We start from the raw sequence: 23148 nt of genomic DNA, 5'->3' as shown, positions 1-23148 counted from the left end.
ACAAAGGCGGAGCAACAGTGATAATGGATTCAACGAACTACAAACACATGGCAATGGACTTACTCCTGGACGAAGGTACTTATGTCCCGTGCAGTGAAAAAGAGTCAGACAGTGTACTTCGAAATTAAAGAACCTAACCAGTCAGTACTCAGAAGAGCTGACATCAAAGGAATTAAATTATATAACACATTTTGACTGCAAATCGAGCAATTTCTATGGCTTACCCAAAATTCATAAAAGTAAGGAGATCATAAGACATTGTGAAAGTGCTAAAAGCAGCTATGTTGAGATGGAACACCCGGGAGATTTGAAACTCCGACCTATAATTGCAGGCCCAGCGTGATCTACACATAGACTAAGTAATTTCATTGATATTTTATTAAAACCAATCTCATCAAATGTTAAAAGTTTTACTCGTGACACCATGCATTTCCTTTCCTCTTTACCACAAAACGTTAATGAAACAAGCAAACTTGTAACTTTTGATGTAAAAAATTTGTATTCAAATATCCCACACAGCCTAGGAATTAAAGCGTTGGATTATTGGTTAAACCGTTGTGAAGAACACATTCCTGAGCGAATTTCAAAGTCATTCATTTTGGAAAGCGTTGAATTCATCTTAAAAAACAATATTTTCTTTTTTTGACGATAAGTACTATAAACAGATTAAAGGAACAGCCATGGGAACCAAAATGGCGCCGACTTATGCGACGCTTGTCTTAGGATATCTGGAGGAAAAGTTCAAGCATAAAATCAGTCAAATTCTTGGAGAGGATGTTGCCCATTATTTCATGGAAAATTGGAAAAGATTTCTAGACGACTGCTTCATAATTTGGCCATTTTCTGAGGAGAAACTAAATACTTTTTACGAACTATTAAATAGCATGGACGAAAATCTTGTTTTCACTATGGAGGCAGATCAAACTAAAACAGCTTTCTTAGACACAATCAAATCGGGGCGGAAATTGGACACAGATATCTTCTACAAACCTACAGATACGAAACAATATTTAAACTTCAAATCTTGCCATCCGAGCCACACCAAAAGAAGTCTTCCATATAACCTGGCACGAAGAATATGTACAATAGTTTCAAACCAAGACACCCGCAATCAAAGACTGAATGAACTTAGGATGTTTTTACTATTACGGGAATATCCAAAATCTCTTGTTGAAGACGGAATATATAAAGCTTTACAGCTTAATAGAGACGATCTTTTGACAGGAACAATGAAACAAACCAATGAGGAAAAAGTAATTGCTTTTGTATCTACTTATAATCCGTTGAACCCAAATGTGTTCCAGAACATAAAAACAAATATGTGCATCTTAGAACAAGATGAAAAACTGAAATCAATGCTGAAATCTAGAAAAATAATAAATAGCAAAAGACAAAATCAGAATCTTAAAAGATACTAACAAAAGCCAAATTTATTTCAAAGAAACAGAATTTATCAAATCCTACTGTGTCTAGATGCAACAGAGGTAACTGTGGAACGTGTCGACATATTGTTGAAGGACACTCTGTAACGTTCACGAGACACGGAGAATTCTATGTAAAACAGAATTTTGACTGCTCTTGCAAAACATAATATATGTCATAACATGCACAGGCTGTAATGAACAGTATATTGGTCAATCAGAAAATTTAAGAGCCCGGGTTCGTGTCCACAAACAACAAATAAAGTGTCCTGAAACCCGATGTATCCCACTGAGTGAACATCTAGATGTCTGTGCGAAAGGAAACGATGTTAAATTTACAATATTTCCTTTTATCAAGTTCAAAATTCGGACAAAGTAAAACGAATTTTAAAAGAACACTACTTCATAGACAAGTACAAACCAATGTTAAACCATTGCAAGCTGTGACCTTGTCGCTCTAGAATGTTGTCCCTATTATGACGTCACAATATATATGTAATGACGTCATACTGTAACCGCTAAATCTCCCTGAAGAATAAAGAACGAAACATGTTGGAGAAAAAGGCATTTTGTTTTTATTTATCTATGCAATATTTATGACTGAACACCTGTACTACTTTGGACATTTTGTGCGTATATATATATATATATATATATATGTGTGTGTGTGTGTGTGTGTGTGTGTGTGTATGCGTGCGGCGTAAAACTTTGCATTTCCAGCATACACAAAATCGATCTTGTAACTGAAATGTGAACCATTGAACGTAGAGCAAATAGTCCCGTAAACGCCAGGGTTGACAGTCAAAAGTCTGGTGTCACTGATAAGTTGTGATTGATCACTGTGCAAGTTTCACGCCTAGCCATGGGGTAAAACGGTTGGCTGTGTATTAGATAAAACTAATGCAGTAGAGCTTCTGACCGCCTCCGTAGTGTAGTGGTTAGAGCGTCCGCCCGGAGTGCGGAAGGTCGCGGGTTCGATCCCCGACCGCGTCATACCAAAAGACGTTAAAATATGGTACTTGTTGGTCCCTGTCTGGCGCTCGGCATTAATGGGTACAACAAGGACTGGTCGGCTCGGAGTCAGTATAATGTGTCTGAGTGGGGTATTCATGCTTCACTGCGGCATGGTATCTCAGTGGGCTAGCACTATAAAACCAGCTTCAGTCTGGGCTAGTACAAGCAGCCGCACATACACATACACACGCATAGATAAAGGAGTGAGTTTGGTTTTACGCCGCTTTTAGCAATATTCCAGCAATATCACGGTGGGGGACACCAGAAATGGGCTTCACACATTGTACCCAGGTTTGGAATCGAACCCGGATCTTCGGTGTGAGGAGCGAACGCTTCAACCACTGGGCCACCCCGTCCGCCCCATGAGACCAGGACATTGTTTCATCATTGAGAAGTATAACAATATATTTTTTCATGAAAATGCACATTTTGCAAATTGACGGAGTAAAGCACATGACAATACCTTACCTATGCTTGTGCTAAGCAAATGTACCGGTTGTAAACTTTCGTTATATATATATTGTGTCGCACTTATATCAAACTGGATATTTCATGCGCTACATGCAGTAAAGTGGTGTTTGCATTTTGATACTTACGGGACATTTTCTAATAGACATAGGAATTAGGGACTGAATACATGTTGATATGTTTTGTGAAGCTTTAACAATTGTACTTCACTTTTCGAGCGGGTAAAGGTGATGAAACACTCTGACGTTCAGGAGTAAAGAAGTGACCAGAGAAACTGTTTGAATTTACGCGTACGCGGTGTTACGTGAAAGTTATGTGAACAATGTTATAGTTAAAGATATATAAAGATATATGAATGCAGTTATAAAGGTGACCAGTCATAAACTCTCATGTCAGAAGAAAGAGGGGAGAATGAAATACGTATTGAGTACAATGAATGTTTCGCCTGATGTGGAACACAGACAAGGTTTGTTGCAATGGGTGCGGCGTTTCGGTGTAGTTGTTGACAGCGTCAGCAAGCAGGTAACAGCTTCTAAAATGCCGTTTTAAGGTGTACCTGAACCAGTGCACGCAGTTTCATAACATATACACAAAGTCACAGTACAGAGAAAAAGATGAGCGTCATAAAGAAATAACCAGTGATGATATATGTTGTCTGCTGGACACATACATCTGGCAACACGTGGTCAGACAGCCCCCCTCAGCCTCAACTCGATAAGTGCATTGGGGTAGCCTAATGGTTAAAGCGTTGACTCGTCACGCCGAAGACCAGGGTTCGAATCCCCACATGGGCACAATGTGTGAAGCCCATTTCTGGTGTCCCCCGCCGTGATGTTGCTGGAATATTGCTAAAAGCGGCGTAAAACTAAACTCAGTCAGTCAGTCAACTCGATAAAGTTACCTAAGCCGGCCATGTTATTGAGGATGAAATCAACGTATATTGCACTGCTAAAACAAACAAACAAACAAACAAACAAACAAAAAACACACACACACACACACACACACACACACACACACACACACATTCTTCCGAATATCCAATTTCTCAGATATGGTGCCTTGTGAGTGAAAGACAAAGCATCGGCAATACATTTGCACCTGTATATTTGCATGTAACGTATATTACATAGACACAATCGGATAACAGAAAAGATCACAAAGAATGTCATATTCATAACATGCATTTTTACGTTTAGTGTACGTATCAATAGTTACACGCTATCCAGTTAGCTGTCACGTTTGGGACAACCTCAAATCCCATATTTTCATGCAGCCTCAAAGACGGCTCATTATCAGATTCTATTATCACAGACACCTCTGTCTTTACTTGCAGGTTCTTTAGTGCCAGTTGGGACATGATGACCTTTCCGTACCCCTTCCCTCGGTGCTCTTTGATCACGTGCAGCATCCCCTGACACCCGTAGAGATAGGTAAGGGCGTACCCCAATAGTACTCCTGCCTCGTTGTAGAGACAGGTCGAAGGACGCTTGCTTATCAGGAGTCTGATATGTGCCTCAGATGCTTCTCCAGAGCTGAACTTCCACAGGGAATTTATCAAAGGGGCTTGGTCTGTCTGTACACTGGTCAGGGTGAAGCCTTCCGGAACAGGCCTGTGTAAATGTGATAAAACAGCAACATATATACTGAACCACAAAAGAAACGTCGCTTTTCAAAACAAAATGCAAGATTTTGTTATTACAATATGATGTTTTTATTATGATTGTATCGTTTTGTTAACACGTTTTTCAATTCAAATTGATAGTTATAACCAACATCAGTGTGTTTTCTGATGAAAAAGCATTTCGACCAAACGCACCTAAAAAGACAGACGTGGTAAAAGGTTGCGTATGATATTTTTGTTTTGACACACTTGTCATGGCACGAATTACTAGAGATCAGAGGAACCAGTCATCGGACGATTGCCAGTTGGCCAGACTGCCAATCATTTTAATGTTCATGTTAGGACAATCTACCGACTGCAGGAGTGGTATCGGGTCACTAAGAGCATCCAAGACCGTCCACGCAGTGGGCGACCTTCAATAACATCGCAATGTCAAGACCGACAGATGGTGCGCCACCATCTGCAGGGTCGCTTCCCCAGAACGACGGAAAGAGCACGCCAGACCATTGGGACTAACAGCAGACCCATCAGTGCCGATACAGTGCGTCGGCGTTTGCGCGGAAGAAACCTCTGCTGTCACAGACCATATCGTAGTCCTGTCCTCTCCGCTCCTCACCGCCAAAACCGACTGCAATGGGCAACTCAGCATCGGAATTGGCGTTATCGACAATGGAGAACCGTGTTTTTTCTCATGAAAGCCGATATTGTGTTTCGACAGTCGATGGCACAGTGAGAGTATGGTGAAGGTGTGGAGAACTGTTTTCCAGTGAATGTGTTGTTGAAAGAGACTCGTGGGGTGGTCCTAGCATCATGGTGTAGGGTGCAATCGGTCTGAACCAGATAGCTAGCACCGTGGTGTTCCAGAATCTCGGTCCAGGATGAGGAAATGACGTGACAGTTGCTCGTTATATTGATCAAGTCATAAAACCCCACATTGTACCACATTTTGGACGTTACAGAAATCACATCTTCCAGCAAGGCAACGCTCGTGCCCACACTACCAGAGTAACATTGGACTTCCTAAAACAACATGGCATCCAAACTCTACAATAGCCTGCACTCAGTCTTGATTTGAGTCCAATAGAACACCTTTGAGACGAGATTCAAAGAAGACTAAATGACCGCCACCCAAGGCCGACAACTGCTGCTGGACTCGCTCAGGATTTCACAGAGTATGGACCCTAAGTGCGTATGGCCTTCATCAACCGGCTAATTTATTCCATGTACAGACGATGCAACGCTTTCATCGATGCTTATAGTGGCCACAAACAATACTGACTTTGGGGTATCTTAATGGTACCATTTTTGGTGATTTTGTTTGTGTAAACTGTAAATGTGATTCCCAAAATGTGTTAACAATAATTGCCAAGTTTGAACTCAATCCTCCGTTTTGATTGATCATTAGAGTGAATTAAAGTGTGTGCTTTAAGAAACCGATATCAGTGCGACATTTCTTTTGTGGTTCAGTATATAAATCAATACAAATGAGAGATTTTAAGGAGTTTTTTGTTGGTCACCTTCTTTGTAAAACAAACGACAAAGGCCAAGTCTCGCCACTTTCTCTAGAAATCACAGCTAAAAGTAAAATTTAAATTATACGATTCCGACAATATTATGAACATGCGTCTATGAATCGCTATCAAATTGTAATGATCCTAGGTGTTCGTCAAACCATTACACACACATACATATGGTAGTCCATTGTTCAATTTAAAGCCCTTAAACGACTGGTTCAAGACAAAATAGAGATTTGCATCACGAATCTGAAAGTTATCTTCCACGTGTCTACTATAAAACGCTTTTCTAAGGCCCTGAATACTGAAACCTTGATAAGACAAATTTGAGCAAAGGTCTTTTCAGGATCTTTGAAATCTTGGTAAACATGCTCGATTGTATCTCAGAATTTGTGGAATGGAGACACCGCAGGCATGAGGTGCTGGAATATTAAACGCAAGAATTGTATGGATGTCAACGTCTTTCTATTGAGAAACACGACGTTTCGAAGCATATTCTTACTCGTCTATCAGATGCTTGAAAAAACTAGGAAACGGACAGCTATATAAGTACACGTGAAACAACAACAGTGATACGACAACAACAAGGGAAGCCAGTAGTTAATTGGCGCAGATTGGTAAAGGCAATGGATAGTTAGAAGCCAGGGTCCCGACCCACAAAACGATCGCAGCTAGCGGTACGACATTCGTAACCTTATGATAAATTATACAGTTACGTTAAGTCGTAAGGTTACGAACGCTTTGTGGATCGGGACCCAGGGATGAGTCTTGGAATCAGCGATGACGTAACAAACAGAAACCAGTGGTTAATGGCGCTGATAGGTAATGACAATAAACAAATAGAAACAAGAAATTAATCCAGGCATAAAGAAGCTGACATCCATAAAATTCTTGACATCCATAAAATTCTTGCGTGTGTATCCGGCACGTGTAGCGCACGTTACATTTCAAAATCATCAGTGTGTCCCTTCTAAATGCCTTTCAAAGACCTTTGCTGAAAAATTGTTAAACTTAAAGCAGGGTAACTGAAAAAAGATTGTCATTTAACATATATGCAATAAATATGAACTCGAAGTCCATGATAATCGAACACTAATATCTCGTCATCAACCTAATTCTTTCTTTTTGCAGCTGGTGGTCATGGCTTGATCTCGTGGACAAAGTATGACCTTCCAGAACAGTCCTATATGGAGAATGCATATTGTAACAATACTGTTTAACAGGAGTTTATGGAGTCGAAGTATCAGGACTCTCATTAGCAGCAACAAGAAGGGATATACATTCTTCCATGATACTGGAAAACTGACATCGCGTCATCAGCCTAATGTTTTCTTTGTTTCCAGCGGGTGGTCACGGCTTGATCTGGTGAACCGAGTACGACCTTCTATAACAGTACTATATGTAGAATGCATATTGTAACAATACTGTTCAACAACTTATGATGTTGAAGGAATAAGTATCGGAATCTCATTATAAGCAACAAGAAGGTATAGATATAAATAAAAACAGAATGCCTTTTTCTCCAACATGTTTCGTTCTTTACTCTTCAGGGAGAGTCACAATAGGGACAACATTCTAGAGCGACAAGTTCAACCCAATGTTAAACCATTGCAAGCTGTGACCTTGTCGCTCTAGAATGTTGTCCTTATTGTGACGTCTCAATATATATGTAATGATGTCATACTGTAACCGCTACAATCTCCCTGAAGAGTAAAGAACGAAACATGTTGGAGAAAAAGGCATTCTGTTTTTATTTATCTATGTAAAATAGATCTATGTAAAATATATATATATATATACTATATAACGTTGTAGATTATCCCTGATCTAGGGGACAGAGTATGACCTTCTGTGACATATTGTAGCAATGCATATTGTAGCATACAGTTCAACAGCTTATGGTGTTGAAGGCCGAAATATCAAAATCGGAGTAACAATTAGGTAAATGCATAGTTCAGTGAGTGAATGGTGTGAATGGTGTGTTGTTATTTACACATATAAACTATTGTACCTGAGTTTCAGTGATCTCTGTGTGACTGTCATGTAGACCACATCGATGTTAACTTTACAGGGAATCTGGAAATGGTCCATCACTTCTGTAACAACTGGTACCAGCCTAGTGTGCACGGCTGCAACTAGAAGACAAGGGATACATACTTGCAAAATACTGTTTTGTCTTTTCAGGTAATTATAAAATACGAAAAGAGCATGAGCAAATTTAGGAATGAGAGCAAGGCAAAGTTTCAGAAAGATTGCACCAGTGCAGATTAATATATTAACACCACAATCTACAATTGAAAAGAACTTTATCCATGTAAATATGACCAGTCGTTGATTTCAACCAGCATTTGATTTAGTATATCTATAAGACCCTATTCTGTTCATGACCCGTGAAGATTCTGGTTAGAATTGGTCTTCAGTAACCCATGCTTGTCGTAAGAGGCGACTAACGGGATCGGGTGGTCAGGCTCGCTGTCTTGGTTGACACATGTCATCGGTTCCCAATTGCGCAGATCGATGTTCATGATGTTTATTACTTTATTGTCTGGTCCAGACTCGATTATTTACAGACCGCAGCCATATAGCTGTAATATTGCTGAGTGCAGCGTAAAACAACAAAGAAACATATCCCTGGACGTATTGGTTCACACAAATCAGTCTCAGCGTGACATCGTCGTCTAAATGTTAGACAAAATATTCTGCTTTCCAGAATAACAAACCAACCAACCAACCGTTTTGTTCGTCTTTGGAAACTGTTGTTTTGAAGCTGAAAAGTTAACTATTGTTTAAGCTGTATGGGTCAGATAAATATATATTGTAAAGGTGCTTTTCCTGTATTTATCAACGAATTTCCAAACGTATGGCCATACATTGCAAACAGTGTGACCTGCACGGCTTGCCCAAAAACATTTACAGGTACAAATACACCACTGCCAAGAATTGAATTTAGAAGTAAAATCGGACTAAAAATCCCGAATGAAATAAATATACTTTAATGATAATATATATATTCGGTATATTATTTAATTGTGCTTTGTAAACAGCAAGAGAAAATAATGCACTTATAACAGACTGTACACATTTCATAAAAGTCTTGCTTAAAAGTTGCTTGGTAAAAGTTACAACGCCCTAGGCATCAGTAAAGCTTTCAAGATGTCTTATACTAGACAGGTGTCAGTGACAAAAATGATTTCCACTTTTAGAGATTATTATCTATCTGATCTGTACAGTTAGTAAATGTCACTCTCAAACTAAAAAATATAAAGCTATGCAATCAATAATTTTTATTAGGTCGAAATATGGATGTAGAATCACGAATTCATCTCTTCGCTTTTATTTTATTTTTCTAGATATGGTATCCCGATGCTTTCCGTTAAAACCGATTTGTCCTCAGGAAGTGTTTCGGTAGCCTTAAATCAGAGCAAAAGGTACCTATACTTCTATCTATGTCTATATATCAATACCATGTGTCGTTTGTTAATTAATGAAACTTTCTCTCTGTCTCTCTCTCTCTCCCTCTCTCTCTCTCTCTCTCTCTCTCTCTCTCTCTCTCTCTCTCTCCTCTCTCTCTCTCTCTCTCTCTCTCTCTCTCTCTCTTTCTCTCTCTCTCTCTCTCTCTCACTGTCTCTCTCTCTCACACACACACGCACACGCACACACGCGACGTTGCTATTTAGAAAACATCTTTCGGGTAACACATATCACATATCAAATATTAAGTGTTTCGTATGGGATTGTATGGGAGTCTTGGATAGTATTCACAAACATGAAAGTATGATAAATGTCTTACATACGAACCGCTCTTTTTTCTGTGCCCAGTTAAATATATCCGGACTGTGTAGAAAGCTCTTCAGTGCATTCTTGTCTGTGGCGTAGAGATTCACGCTACTTTCAGAATATCCCATCTGTCAGAAAGTCAAAAGGGAATATGCCCAAATACATAATTAACCACTGAGTCTTCTTTCAAAACAACGGCTAATCGATCATTTGTTTACCATACAGAGATGTGTTTCAAGGTGCCTATCATAAAGCACCCTTTACCCCAGAATCTGTGTGCTCAGTTGTCTTATCCCAAGAGCAACTTGCTTGATTTTAGCACTTCTGTTTCCACAAAAAAAATCACTTTAAATTTAAATGTTTCAAATCCGAATGTATAGTTTCGAGACAATGATGTTACAAAACTATGGTCAGGAAAAGGGAACATACATAATAAACGTGTGACGAGTTAACCATGTACAAGTACATAAAAATCAGGTTTGGTACATATACTTAAAGCATTCTTGACGTTTCATGTATTTGAATATATACTTCTCTTCAAAAGTTTTGACTCACTTAAAACACTCACTATATATATATATATGGTTGCATCGAAGATTGATTTCTCCACTAACTTGGGAGAACTAACTGCAAACCTTATGCAGATGAATTGCACTAGGATCATGCATCAAATTGCTGAAAAGCATGTGCAAATATCGTGCATGTGAACAGCTGCGTTGTGGTGTAAAGTTTTTTAAGAATTCGCCAATTTTCACTGATTTTCATCATTTACTGATCTCATGACAATAATTTTTTCAACGTTACGAATTTGTTTTACAATACATCAGTTCATGTGTAAACAGTACCTTTAAACAGTATGGAATATTTTGCAAAATATAGTTTAGAACAGCTGCCTGAAGTAAGTGGCTATATTTACATTAGTGAGCCTAAACTTTGGATGGGTAGTATACATGTATATAGTAACAGACCTACTTGTACATTGCCCAGTTATAAAGCAAAGAGCGAATTACCGCTTCAGGTTTCGCCTGCGAAACAACTGCTGTGAATTCTGGCCATCGGTCCACAATGAAATCATAACCACCTGTGTGGTTTTCCAGTGTGGCGTCTATTTCTCCTACTATCTGCAATCACACAAAAGAACATGTTTGTTTTAACCCTGGAAGCTTACTAATGAGTCTATAGTCATGGTATCAGAGTTGATTTGCATACGGTAGATTATTCTCTAGCCTCTGCTGTATGTTGTGGAAACGACGTTAATTTCAACCTACAGTCCGTTTGGCTCAAAAGCGGACCGATGAATTGCAATCTAACTCGACAACTAATAAACATAAAATACTCAATGAAACGCTGATCATAATCAAAACATCATACCAACTCTGTGAGTTTTTTGCGGAATTTTTGTCCCAAAATAAAAAAAGTTGTTTAACAATCTATCATTAAAATATTGACACAGTTCACTGTTTGTTACGAGGGAGGAGTGCAGAGAAAGGGACAGCCAGGTGTTCGAGAAGCACGTTCACAGACAAAGTTATTTATTCATAAACCTGTGCTGTGCCGTCTCCATCCGTTCGCGAACACCTGGCTGTCCCTTTCTCTGCACTCCTCCCTCGTAACAAATAGTGAACTGTGTCAATATTTTAATGATAGATTGTTACACAAATTTTTCACTTTTTAGGACAAAATTCTGCAGAAACGTCACAGAGTTGGTATGATGTTTTGATTATGATCAGCGTTTCATTGAGTATTTTATGTTTATTAGTTTTCGAGTTAGATTGCAACTCATCGGTCCGATTTTGAGCCAAACGGACTATAAACTACGTGTACGTCATGCCATAGCTTACAGAAAACCTGCGTCCCCGCGCCGTGTGTATGTTGGAGACTGGAATGGCCCAAAATAAAGTGGCCAGACATTTTGGTATCCATCGAAACACGATCTCATCTCTGTGGAGACGTTTTCAACATAACTGCCTTGGACCGGATCTCCACGCGTGACGTCACGTCAGCAAGACAACCACATTCGGCTGACCCATCTAAGGAATCAATTCCAGACTGTCAGTTTGACTGCTCGGACTATTCCTGGCTTACGTCCACTCAGCTTCAGGACTCTACGGAACCGACTGAGGGAGCACAACATCCCACCCAGGCAGCCTGCAATACGTCCAATATTGCTCCAACGTCACCGATAGGCACGTCTTGCCTTGTGCAGACAGTATCTACGGTACAGATGTTTCATTGACGAGTCTAGATGTTATCTGGACAGCTCAGATGGAAGGGCAAGGGTGCACAGAGTGCGAGGTGAACGGTATGTTGACACGTGCGTTGTTCAACGTCGTCAGTTTGGTGGCGAAAGCGTTATGGTATGGTATTGTATGGTATGGTATGGTACCATTTACGACCCATGGTCGAACACAGCTTGTCGTTGTCAGTTGCAATCTCACAGGTTTGCTATACAGGGATTAGAGCATTGGGCCTCATGTTCATACTCAACTTCACGTTTCAGGTTTCTCGTCCACATGTGGTGACAGATTCCGATACTCCGCAGAACATTCCGATGCTCCCTGGTCAGCTGTTTCTCCAAACATCCCCTATCGAGCATGCTTGGGACGAAATGGAGCGACGTTTACGTCAATCCCAGAATCAGCCATTGACGTCAACTGAATTGGGACAAGCGTTGGTTCAGACATGGAACAACATTCCCCAAGTTTTCAATCGCTAAGGGCCGTCCATGCGTCGGCGCCAACGGTGGACACACACGATACTGAATTTGTGAACTCTTCAAGGGCGTGCCACGATGCACGAGAGAGAGAGAAAGAGAGAAACTTGTTTTGGATTCTTTCATTGGTTGAAGGGCGCTAGCTGACAAGAATTTGTTGCTTATTAGTCCTTGGGAAATTAAATATAAATATGTGCATATCAAGATTGTATCATTAATTAACAAACAACACATGGTTTTGATTTATAGACATAGAAGTCTAGGTAGCTTTTGCTCTGATTTTATGCTACCGAAGCACTTCCTGAGGACAAATCGTTTTTAACGTAAAGCATCGGGATACCATATCTAGACAAATAAAATTAAAGCAATGCCTTAATAGGGACACCTGTCTAGTACAAAACATTTTGAAAGCTCTTGGGTGTTGTAACTTTTACCAAACAACTTTTAAGCAAGACGTTTATGAAAGTGTGTGCTGTCTGTTATAAGTGCATTATTTTCTCTTGCTGTTTACAAAGCACAATTAACAATTATACCGAAGAATTTACTAATAGCTGTATAGACTCCCCTCGATTCTGAGTTCAGGCGTGGTAGCAACAAGTACTATTCTCCGACGTGTTTACACGACCTTCGCTCTCGGGAAAACGCATTATCCTCTAGGCCACGAACCCCGTACAAAGAGAAGGAGGATATATAGCAGTTTTACCTTCAGCGTCCCCGGATATGTCTTCAGTTTCTGCCTTACTTGAACCAACTTATCTCTTGTGAGCCTGAGCACCATTCTCGACGTAGCTGGTAACAACGTAAGACGGCGGTCCGGTACTACTTCCGCGTTTCACTACAGGTGGTGAAGAAAACCTCAGTATACGATCTGGTATTCTCTTGTGTTGGCTGATGAAAGAAAGCATAAAATATAGGTCACGAAGATTTACAGCGCTCGACGTGGTATTGTACAGATATTGTGTGCAATGTTCAAGTTTTATCACGAAGGACGTTAATAGCTCTGTGGCCCGTAACAGATAAATGAATACCTCTATGTTACATGTACAATGACACATATACTCAATCAGTTATAACATTCTAAGTATCCGCAACCTTATGCAGCCTTACAGTGCACAGTCAGATCAAAGCGGTCCCCAGGTCACGTGACTAACAATATCTTGGGTCAACTACCTTCACAACAATCTCCTAATTTAAGTAAAAATCGTGTGCGTCTACATACCTGACAGTTGACACGGCTGGGCTGCATGTCCTATATAGCGTTATCTCTTATGGAGTAGTTATTTCGAGTCAGTGGGTCAAGGACCGTCGGTCTATCACATGTTGGTATGATAACGTCATAATGTTATATGGTTCGTAGCGTTATCGGTGCGGTAAGTTAATTATGAAAGCTTGATTTGACAATTCGATGCAAATGCAAATGATGTTACTTAGCAAAGCAATATTTTATATGATCAATGGAATAATTACAGTGCAGATATTTCCTAATACTTAATATGTTTCACAAATTATTCTTAACAAATGAAATCCGTATATGTGCAGGCCGCTGTGCATGGTGAATCTGGTTTATAGCACCACTAGTCAAGTGCAGCATTCCATTATCTATCTGTCTGTCTGTCTGTATAATCTAAAATACAGATTAAATTAATGAAGTCTTAGTAATTACCTTAGTAATTGTGTGTTCATGATCTCACACAGCATCCGCAGAAATAGACCTTCTATATCACGTATGTTATATTGATGTGGATATAGACACATGTATGAAAGTAACAGCTTTTTCTTTTCTTTACTTTCTTTTTGAGTTTTGTTTTATTGGATCCCAAGATTTCAATGTCAGCTGTACAAAAGTGATGTACAGACAGATACATGATGTACAGGTATTATGTCAATATCATGTTATTACACACATATAAGTCAATAAAAGAGAAATATGATATCAGGTAAATATGGATACATTTTAAATTCATCAAAGTACTGGGAAGAGATGGCCCCATTTATGATTGAAATGTTCTATTTTTTTTTTTGTGCATATATGGTTTTCCATAAAGAATATTTCTTTCAGAGCTTTTATAAATAAATTATGTTTGGATGCGTATTCTTAATACTGCATACGTAAATGTGTCTTTTTGCTGCAATGATGATGGGATTTAGTAGTATGTTATGATGTAGAGTACCAAACCAAACCATATGTTTTGATAATAGCAATGGATGATGGTATAAATTGTTAAGCCAAATTTGTATGTTTTTCCAAAAGGTTTATGCCTCCTGACATTCCCAGTACACATGACAAACGCTCTCATTTAAATCATTGCAGAAACAACATAGACTGCTATCAACTTTTTTCATTTTAAGCAATTCTCTTTTTGTATAAATAACACCTTGTAGAAATCTAAGTAACAGTTTTTGTTGTGTGCTTGATCCTCCGTGGGCAGCAAAACAGTGAACTGTGTTTTGCAAAACATTTTGTTGACGCTTACTTTTTACGTTTGTACTTGCGTGAGATTGGTTCTTTGTACGTGTGTGCAGATAAATGCCTGCATGTTAGGTGAGCTAAAGCCATGATGCATTTCAGATATCTGGAAACTCTTTATCCGGATGATATTTGATGAATTGTTCGGATAATCGAGGTTTGACTGTAGATGGATGTATATAATCTATCTTAAAACCTTTTATGGAAGACAGTATTCCAATGTTAATTGAAAAGTATCACAATTAGAAGCGACTCGGCTCTTAAATCCACTGTTCTGGTTCTGGAGTTCATGTACATAGTTTGTAAAATCTACGTTATTAATCACAGACAGTGATACTGGAGTTAAAACTTTTAATAAAATCTGAAACAAAATATACATGCAATACATTCAATACATCCAGCCATAATATCGCGCTACAGATGAGCACAAAGTATCGTTATATGAACCTGTATAGCGATATACATTATAATGAAATGTATGATGGTTTCCGGTTCCGATGGTCACATTCAGCGTAAGTCATCATGTTTGCTCGTGCAACTACTTACAACAGCAATAAGAAATAAATATTAAATAAAACCTTTATAAACTTGATTAGTTAAATAAAACATTGCGATTTAAAAATACAAAACTTAAAATTATCCAGTCACTGCTGCCAGATGTCTCAATCTGCACTGAATGTACGAAAACTACTGGTTGAACGACTGATTCAGACTTGATGTAGATGGACCTATAACAGATGCATATAAGGATGCCTTCTCGAACGACTGCCGGCTAGTATGATGACGCCATCACTGGCTTGGGATGAAATAGCCAATAAAATTTCAAAACCATAATTTCTGCTTAAATCCAAGTCCGGTGTAACATTTCGATTTTGACAAATGAGACTCCCTTCGATGGTCTTTCCACTTTAGATATGGGTGCGCCAATAGCAGAAACTCGATTATTTGACAGTAGACGATGAACAATTACAAGAGTCCGTTATATGATTTCGACTATGTCATAAGCATGTTTGAGATTCACCATTAATTTGTGGTGATACTACTTGTTCGCAAAAGGGTGACGTCAGGTGAAATGGGGTTTAACGTCGCACTTAAGAATGTTTCGCTCATATGACGATGTGCATTTGCGTGTATGTGTGGCTGCTTGTACTAGCCGGACTTAAGCTGGTTTTATAGTGCTAGCTCACTGAGATACCATGTCGCAGTTAAGCATGACTACCCAACTCTGACTCCGAGCCGACCAGTCCTTGTTGTACCCATTAATGCCGAGCGTCAGGCAGGGACAAACACACGCAAAAGCTATTCATCTGACAAATCGTGAAACATGATTTTGATTGAATTGTGTTGGAAATCATTCATTTATTGGTATTTTCTAATTGGGACATCTTTCTCATATTGATTTTCAGAGTCAAATCATAATTTCCACTGACAGTTTGCTAACTATTGAACACTTCCTTCTCAGCTGTTGGTATATTGGACGTTGGAGTCAGGTCTACCCACGAAAGCCTCAAGTCTGGCACTTCTACAAATCCTAAATCTGTATGAAGCTTCAGCGACAGATGGTTGTCGCTTTCAACAACCACGGAAACATACTTCTGTTCCTGAAGACATTTCTGTGCTAAGTGGGACACGATCACCTTGGCGTACCCCTTCCCCCTGTAATCTTCTTTCACGTGCAACATCCCCAAAAAGCCGTAGTGGTAGGTGAAGGCGTAGCCCACCACGTCTCCCGTGTTGTCGTACAGGCAACAAGACGGCATTTTCCCAATTATATCTCTGATGTAATTTATGGAGTATTCACTACTGAACTTCCAATTAGAGTTGGCCATCTCCGACTGATCTGGTTTGAGACTTGTCACTGTAAACCCGTCAGGTATCGGCCTGCAACACAACACAAACAAACACTGTTGTGTTGAAGATGGAGGGTGCAAGGGAGTTAATCAGAAGCATAATAAATCTGATCAAAATTAAAATACATATATAGACAATTAAAAAATGTCCATAGACCACCTAAATCTTTTCCCTCTTTTGCGATCATGGGGACTTACAGTACCTTTATGCTCTGGTTCCCTGTATCAGCTATTCAAGATTTATCTGTTGTGTAAATTTCTCTTCAAAAGTCGAAAATTAAAAGAGCATTGTCATGATTACAAAAGAACTTTTAAAGTAATTAAAGGATAAGAGATATTCACTGTGCGTGAGAAATCTGTATCAACGGTCATAGGTTTCAAGTTCAAGTTCAATTTATTCTCAAATAACCACATATAAATACATATAGACAAAAATGACAAAATGGCAGGTAGAACAGGTCAAAATTAAACATAATAATACCATACATTGAGAGCTATTAAATGATTTGTTGCTTATATAGAATGAGTAAACTGAGATAGTACAGATTAAACAAGTTTATATAATACTAGCAAATATTTGGATAGATTTCTTATTTCTTTTGAATTTCTGCAAATAAATATTTTCTTCAGTGTTGACAAACTGGGGAAGTACGTATGTCTAGTTGGTAAATATTTCAATCTAATATCTGTAAGGGCTTCACATTAAAAAAAATATTCATCACCTATTGCTGGCAAAGTTTACATGTTTTATTTTTCTTGCAATACCATGCCAACGACCAGTTTCTACCGGGAGATTGTGATTACATGTTCTGTATTTCAAAATAGGAGAGTAAATATAAGCTGGGAAGAGAAGATCGTTTTCAAGTATGCGAGTGTCTCTAATATTTTTTAGTAAACGACCTTCGAGCTATTTGCAATATCAGCTTTCCAACCTTGTTAATATTGGTAACGCAACTTCACATAGTGGCGTCTTGAATGGCTAGTCCCATACCCAGCTGTATGCGGTAGATGCTAACTTTGACTGACCAGCTTAAATGGCTGCTATGATTTAACTGACATCACCTGTCTCCTGTGTCATATTTCAGCATCAGTGTTTTTAAGCTTTTATATGGGATATGTGAACATTCGTCACTGTTTTACATAATGAATCCTATCCGTTCCTGTAGTGTGAAAAAAAAATGTCCAAACTTTTGACGATGTCACGTTGAAACTGCTTAGGCTACATAAAACATTTGTTTTATTTCTCATTACTTTTTATAAAACAAAATTGGGCAGGTAGGGCGGATTTTATTTTCATTTTTTAATATTTTCTTCTGATTTTCTATACAATGCTAGTCGAAAACATGGAGTGCAGGAAGCTGAGACTGATTTCGGAAGTCTGCCAGCTATATACACGCAAATTTACCAGTTAAAAAAAACAAAAAAATAAATTAGGGTCGGGCCAAATTTTACAAATTTTACAACCAGGTACGTTTGTTTGTTGTCCAGCCGTATGGCGGCGGTCTGGAAATAATCGAATCTGGACCAGGTAATCTAGTGATCAGCAGCATGAGCATCGACTGGGATATGATGACAAGTGTCAGCCAAGTCAGCGAGGCTGACAACCCGATCCCATTAGTCGCCTCATACGACAAGCATGTCTTGCTGAAGACCAATTCTAACCCGGATCTTCACGGGTCCCCAAGTATATGTGAAAAAGGCGATATTGGTATGGTTTTACTAACCTGAGTGTCAGAGAATCTTCGGTGACTCTAAGGAGCACACCATTCAGTGTACAGGTGAGTTTTGTGTTGTGATGCTCCGACAGGGCCGAGAAAACTGGCATCACTCTTGAATCACAGCCTTCAACAAAATACATTCAAATGGAATCATTTCTATGATTGATTTCTAAATGTCTCTCAGATAAGCTTTAGTATAAACTGTGAGTTCCTCTCTTTGGATATTTGTGTCTCGTACATTTGCCTATGTTTCTCAGGTAAACTGTCAGTATAAACTGTGAGTTCGCCTCTTAAGATATTCGCATTTCGTACATTTGTCCATATCTGTAAGATCAAGGTCTCAATATAAATTGAACCTCATAATTTGCTCTGTCTTGACCATTCTGCGAAATTGTCTGTAGTTTGTTACACCACTATTTCAGTTCATGCGTGTCATGAAAACAGATGTTCCACAGGTGTTTAACTGAAGATGTACATGTCTATATTTGTTTTACTCAACGCATAACTTGTATGGAGTAAAAGATGGAACAAGTAGCCTTATTATCATATTATGAGGAAAACTAGTTGTATTTATTCACGGAACAGAACAGAATGTTTGCAAGTACATATTTAAATCACACATTACACGTTTCACTGTTGTGTGTTACCTATTGTTAGCTACATTACCTCTAAAACTGACTTCGTCCAACCACTCCGTGACTCCATCTCTCAGAAGTAGCTCCCTCAAGGCTTCTGGGTCTTTAGCATATACCATAGCACCCCTGGAGAATCTTTCCTGTAATATCAACAACCGGCCTGTCTCAGTACAGCAGTTATCCAATAACAGATTTAGTTTTCCATGAAATTACATGTATGGCGTTGAAATGAGTGGAGTTGAAACTGCCAGAAGGTTTTCCTAATCAGCAAGAGGCACTCGATCCAATTCTAACATGGAATCGGCAAAGAAGTAGGTAAACCTCCATTGGTCACCCTGTCAAGTGCGAGGGTGTGGTTTTGGTTTGATAAGAAGATGGTGTGAGGGTGTGGTGGCTTGAAAATTATGGAACGATATAATTTTGTGTGTGAGGTGAGGTGAGATGAAATTGGGTTTAACGTCGTACTTGAGAATATTTCGCTCATATGACGACGTGCATGCGTGTGTATGTGTATGTGCGGCTGCTTGTACTAGCCCAGATTTAAGCTGGTTTTATAGTGCTAGCCCACTGAGATACCATGCCGCAGTGAATCATGAATACCCCACTCAGACACATTATACTGACTCCGAGCCGACCAGTCCTTGTTGTACCCATTAATGCCGAGCGCCAGGCAGGGACCAACAAGTACCATATTTTAACGTCTTTTGTTATGACGCGTTCGGGGATCGAAACCGCGACCTTCCGCTCTCCAGGCGGATGCTCTAACCACTACACCACGGAGTTGTGTGACATAAAAACAGTTGCGAATTTTGTAAAATGGCACTGACTTGCTCTTTAACTGTCTGGGATGGGCGTCAACTGTGGGACGATAAACGTACATGCACCAAGCGTTTATCTGATTAAGATGGGCGTGTTAAGAAAAATATGCATTGAAAAGTCTTTAACTGACCAGGATGGGCGTCATCTATGTTAAGATAAAAGTACATGCAACAAGTCTTTATCTGATTAAGATGGGTGTGTTAAGAAAAATATCATCATTCACAAAGTCTTTAACTAACCAAGTTGGGAGTCAACTGTGTCAGATGAACATGCATTAACAAAACCTTTCGCTTAAATCACGCCTCTTACAATCAAACAATAAATTAACTGGCGAGCCCGTGTGCGAAATACACATCATGTCGGAAAGCGCAAAACCTCCAAATCATCATCATCAGCTACACCACATTTGTTTACCAAGGGAAATACAGGAATGTCTAAAGCTATACAAACGTTAATTACGCGACATTGTCGGGTAAGACAAAAATTGATTTCCGTTGTCCTTATGTCCATTTAATCATTTACAGGAAACGTTCAATCATACCCGTATATGTATAGGGCGGCGGATAACTAAAGCTTTATAGTGAGGCCAGGCGTCGACAACAAAGTCAAAGTCCGTCATTATGCACTGTAATTTCGATCGAATTTCACCGGCCACCTGAAACATAACAGTACACAGATAAGTAATCGTGTTGACCCAGTGTTCCAAGGTCATAGTGTATTGGGAATAGGTAGCTGTATTCTCAAAGAAAGAAGGAGAGAACTCCACATAAAATAATGTAACACAAAACATGCATAGTGTGTGTTGTAGGTCAGTGGTATTAGTGTATGATATAGATATAACCTCACCATTGTAGCCCTCTCATCATGGTTGATATCCTGTAACAACCGTTCAAGTCTGGTGTCGTCTAGTATGTCTAACGCGGCCATCTTTGTGTAATCCAAGTGTCACACAGAACGTGTCGAAAGTGTGTCGATCTGATCCGAATGAACACGAAGGGAGCCGACATTGCTGGTAAGGATCCTTTATGACAAGTCATTAAAAAGCCGGGGAGTAGCTGATCATTTTGTGATGCTTAATAGTAAATGTTATATAAATAAACTGGCAAATAGTTGATACTTTTTGTGATACTTAATAGTAAATGCTGCATAATGTGTTGGGGAGTAGTTGATAATTGTTGATGCTTAATAGTAAATGCTGCATAAATGTGTTGGGGAGTAGTTGATAATTGTGTGATGCTTAATAGTGAATACTGCATAAATGTGTTGGGGAGTAGTTGATAATTGTGTGATACTTAATAGTGAATGCTGCATAAATGTGTTGGGGAGTAGTTGATAATTGTGTGATACGTAATAGTGAATACTGCATAAATGTGTTGGGGAGTAGTTGATAATTGTGTGATACTTAATAGTGAATGCTGCATAAATGTGTTGGGGAGAAGTTGATAATTGCGTGATACTTAATAGTGAATACTGCATAAATGTGTTGGGGAGTAGTTGATAATTGTGTGATACTTAATAGTGAATGCTGCATAAATGTGTTGGGGAGTAGTTGATAATTGTGTGATACTTAATAGTGAATGCTGCATAAATGTGTTGGGGAGTAGTTGATAATTGTGTGATGCTTAATAGTGAATGCTGCATAAATGTGTTGGGGAGTAGTTGATAATTGTGTGATACTTAATAGTGAATGCTGCATAAATGTGTTGGGGAGAAGTTGATAAATGTGTGATGCTTAATAGTGAATACTGCATAAATGTGTTGGGGAGTAGTTGATAATTGTGTGATACTTAATAGTGAATGCTGCATAAATGTGTTGGGGAGTAGTTGATAATTGTGTGATACTTAATAGTAAATGCTGCATAAATGTGTTGTGGAGTAGTTGATAATTGAGTGATGCTTAATAGTAAATGCTGCATAAATGTGTTGGGGAGTAGTTGATAATTGTGTGATACTTAATAGTGAATGCTGCATAAATGTGTTGGGGAGTAGTTGATAATTGTGTGATACTTAATAGTGAATGCTGCATAAATGTGTTGGGGAGAAGTTGATAATTGTGTGATGCTTAATAGTGAATGCTGCATAAATGTGTTGGGGAGTAGTTGATAATTGTGTGATACTTAATAGTGAATACTGCATAAATGTGTTGGGGAGAAGTTGATAATTGTGTGATACTTGATAGTGAATGCTGCATAAATGTGTTGGGGAGTAGTTGATAATTGTGTGATACTTAATAGTGAATACTGCATAAATGTGTTGGGGAGTAGTTGATAATTGTGTGATACTTAATAGTGAATGCTGCATAAATGTGTTGGGGAGAAGTTGATAAATGAGTGATGCTTAATAGTGAATACTGCATAAATGTGTTGGGGAGTAGTTGATAATTGTGTGATACTTAATAGTGAATGCTGCATAAATGTGTTGGGGAGTAGTTGATAATTGTGTGATACTTAATAGTGAATGCTGCATAAATGTGTTGGGGAGTAGTTGATAATTGTGTGATGCTTAATAGTGAATGCTGCATAAATGTGTTGGGGAGTAGTTGATAATTGTGTGATACTTAATAGTGAATACTGCATAAATGTGTTGGGGAGTAGTTGATAATTGTGTGATACTTAATAGTGAATGCTGCATAAATGTGTTGGGGAGTAGTTGATAATTGTGTGATACTTAATAGTGAATGCTGCATAAATGTGTTGGGGAGAAGTTGATAAATGTGTGATGCTTAATAGTAAATGCTGCATAAATGTGTTGGGGAGTAGTTGATAATTGTGTGATACTTAATAGTGAATACTGCATAAATGTGTTGGGGAGTAGTTGATAATTGTGTGATACTTAATAGTAAATGCTGCATAAATGTGTTGGGGAGTAGTTGATAATTGTGTGATACTTAATAGTGAATGCTGCATAAATGGGATGGGGAGTAGTTGATAATTTTGTGATGCTTAATAGTGAATACTGCATAAATGTGTTGTGGAGAAGTTGATAATTGTGTGATACTTAATAGTGAATACTGCATAAATGAACTAGGAAGTAGGTGTTAATTATGTGATGCTTAATAGTAAATGCTGCATAAATGTGATGGGGAGTAGGTGTTAATTGTGTGATGCTTAATAGTAAATACTGCATAA

The 23148-nt window shown here is 38.8% G+C and overlaps 2 protein-coding genes across 3 annotated transcripts; both read right to left on the bottom strand.

Moving 5' to 3' along the window:
* Positions 1 to 3996: 3996 nt before the first annotated feature.
* On the bottom strand, positions 3997 to 13819 carry LOC124265186 (glycine N-acyltransferase-like protein). 2 transcript variants are annotated; one of them, XM_046699975.1, is made up of 6 exons: positions 13751 to 13819; positions 13235 to 13419; positions 10829 to 10939; positions 9832 to 9946; positions 8053 to 8176; positions 3997 to 4516 (listed from the first exon to the last, which is right to left on the bottom strand). In XM_046699975.1, the coding sequence occupies exons 2-6, from the start codon at positions 13307 to 13309 to the stop codon at positions 4111 to 4113; spliced, it is 831 nt and encodes a 276-aa protein (XP_046555931.1). In that variant the 5' UTR covers positions 13310 to 13419; positions 13751 to 13819; the 3' UTR covers positions 3997 to 4110. The 2 variants fall into 2 exon arrangements, with proteins under 2 accessions (XP_046555931.1, XP_046555932.1); XM_046699976.1 differs by lacking the exon at positions 13751 to 13819 and adding an exon at positions 13624 to 13658.
* A 2368-nt stretch (positions 13820 to 16187) lies between these two features.
* Positions 16188 to 20947, bottom strand: LOC124265185 (glycine N-phenylacetyltransferase-like). Its single transcript, XM_046699974.1, has 5 exons — positions 20867 to 20947; positions 20562 to 20675; positions 19233 to 19341; positions 18573 to 18690; positions 16188 to 16879 (listed from the first exon to the last, which is right to left on the bottom strand). The coding sequence occupies exons 1-5, from the start codon at positions 20945 to 20947 to the stop codon at positions 16435 to 16437; spliced, it is 867 nt and encodes a 288-aa protein (XP_046555930.1). The 3' UTR covers positions 16188 to 16434.
* Between the last annotated feature and the right edge of the window lie 2201 nt (positions 20948 to 23148).

This window comes from Haliotis rubra, unplaced genomic scaffold (assembly GCF_003918875.1).
Source record: "Haliotis rubra isolate DU_JTF1 unplaced genomic scaffold, ASM391887v1 Scf965, whole genome shotgun sequence".
NCBI lineage: Eukaryota > Metazoa > Mollusca > Gastropoda > Lepetellida > Haliotidae > Haliotis > Haliotis rubra.
This window is presented reverse-complemented; position numbering and strand designations above follow the sequence as displayed.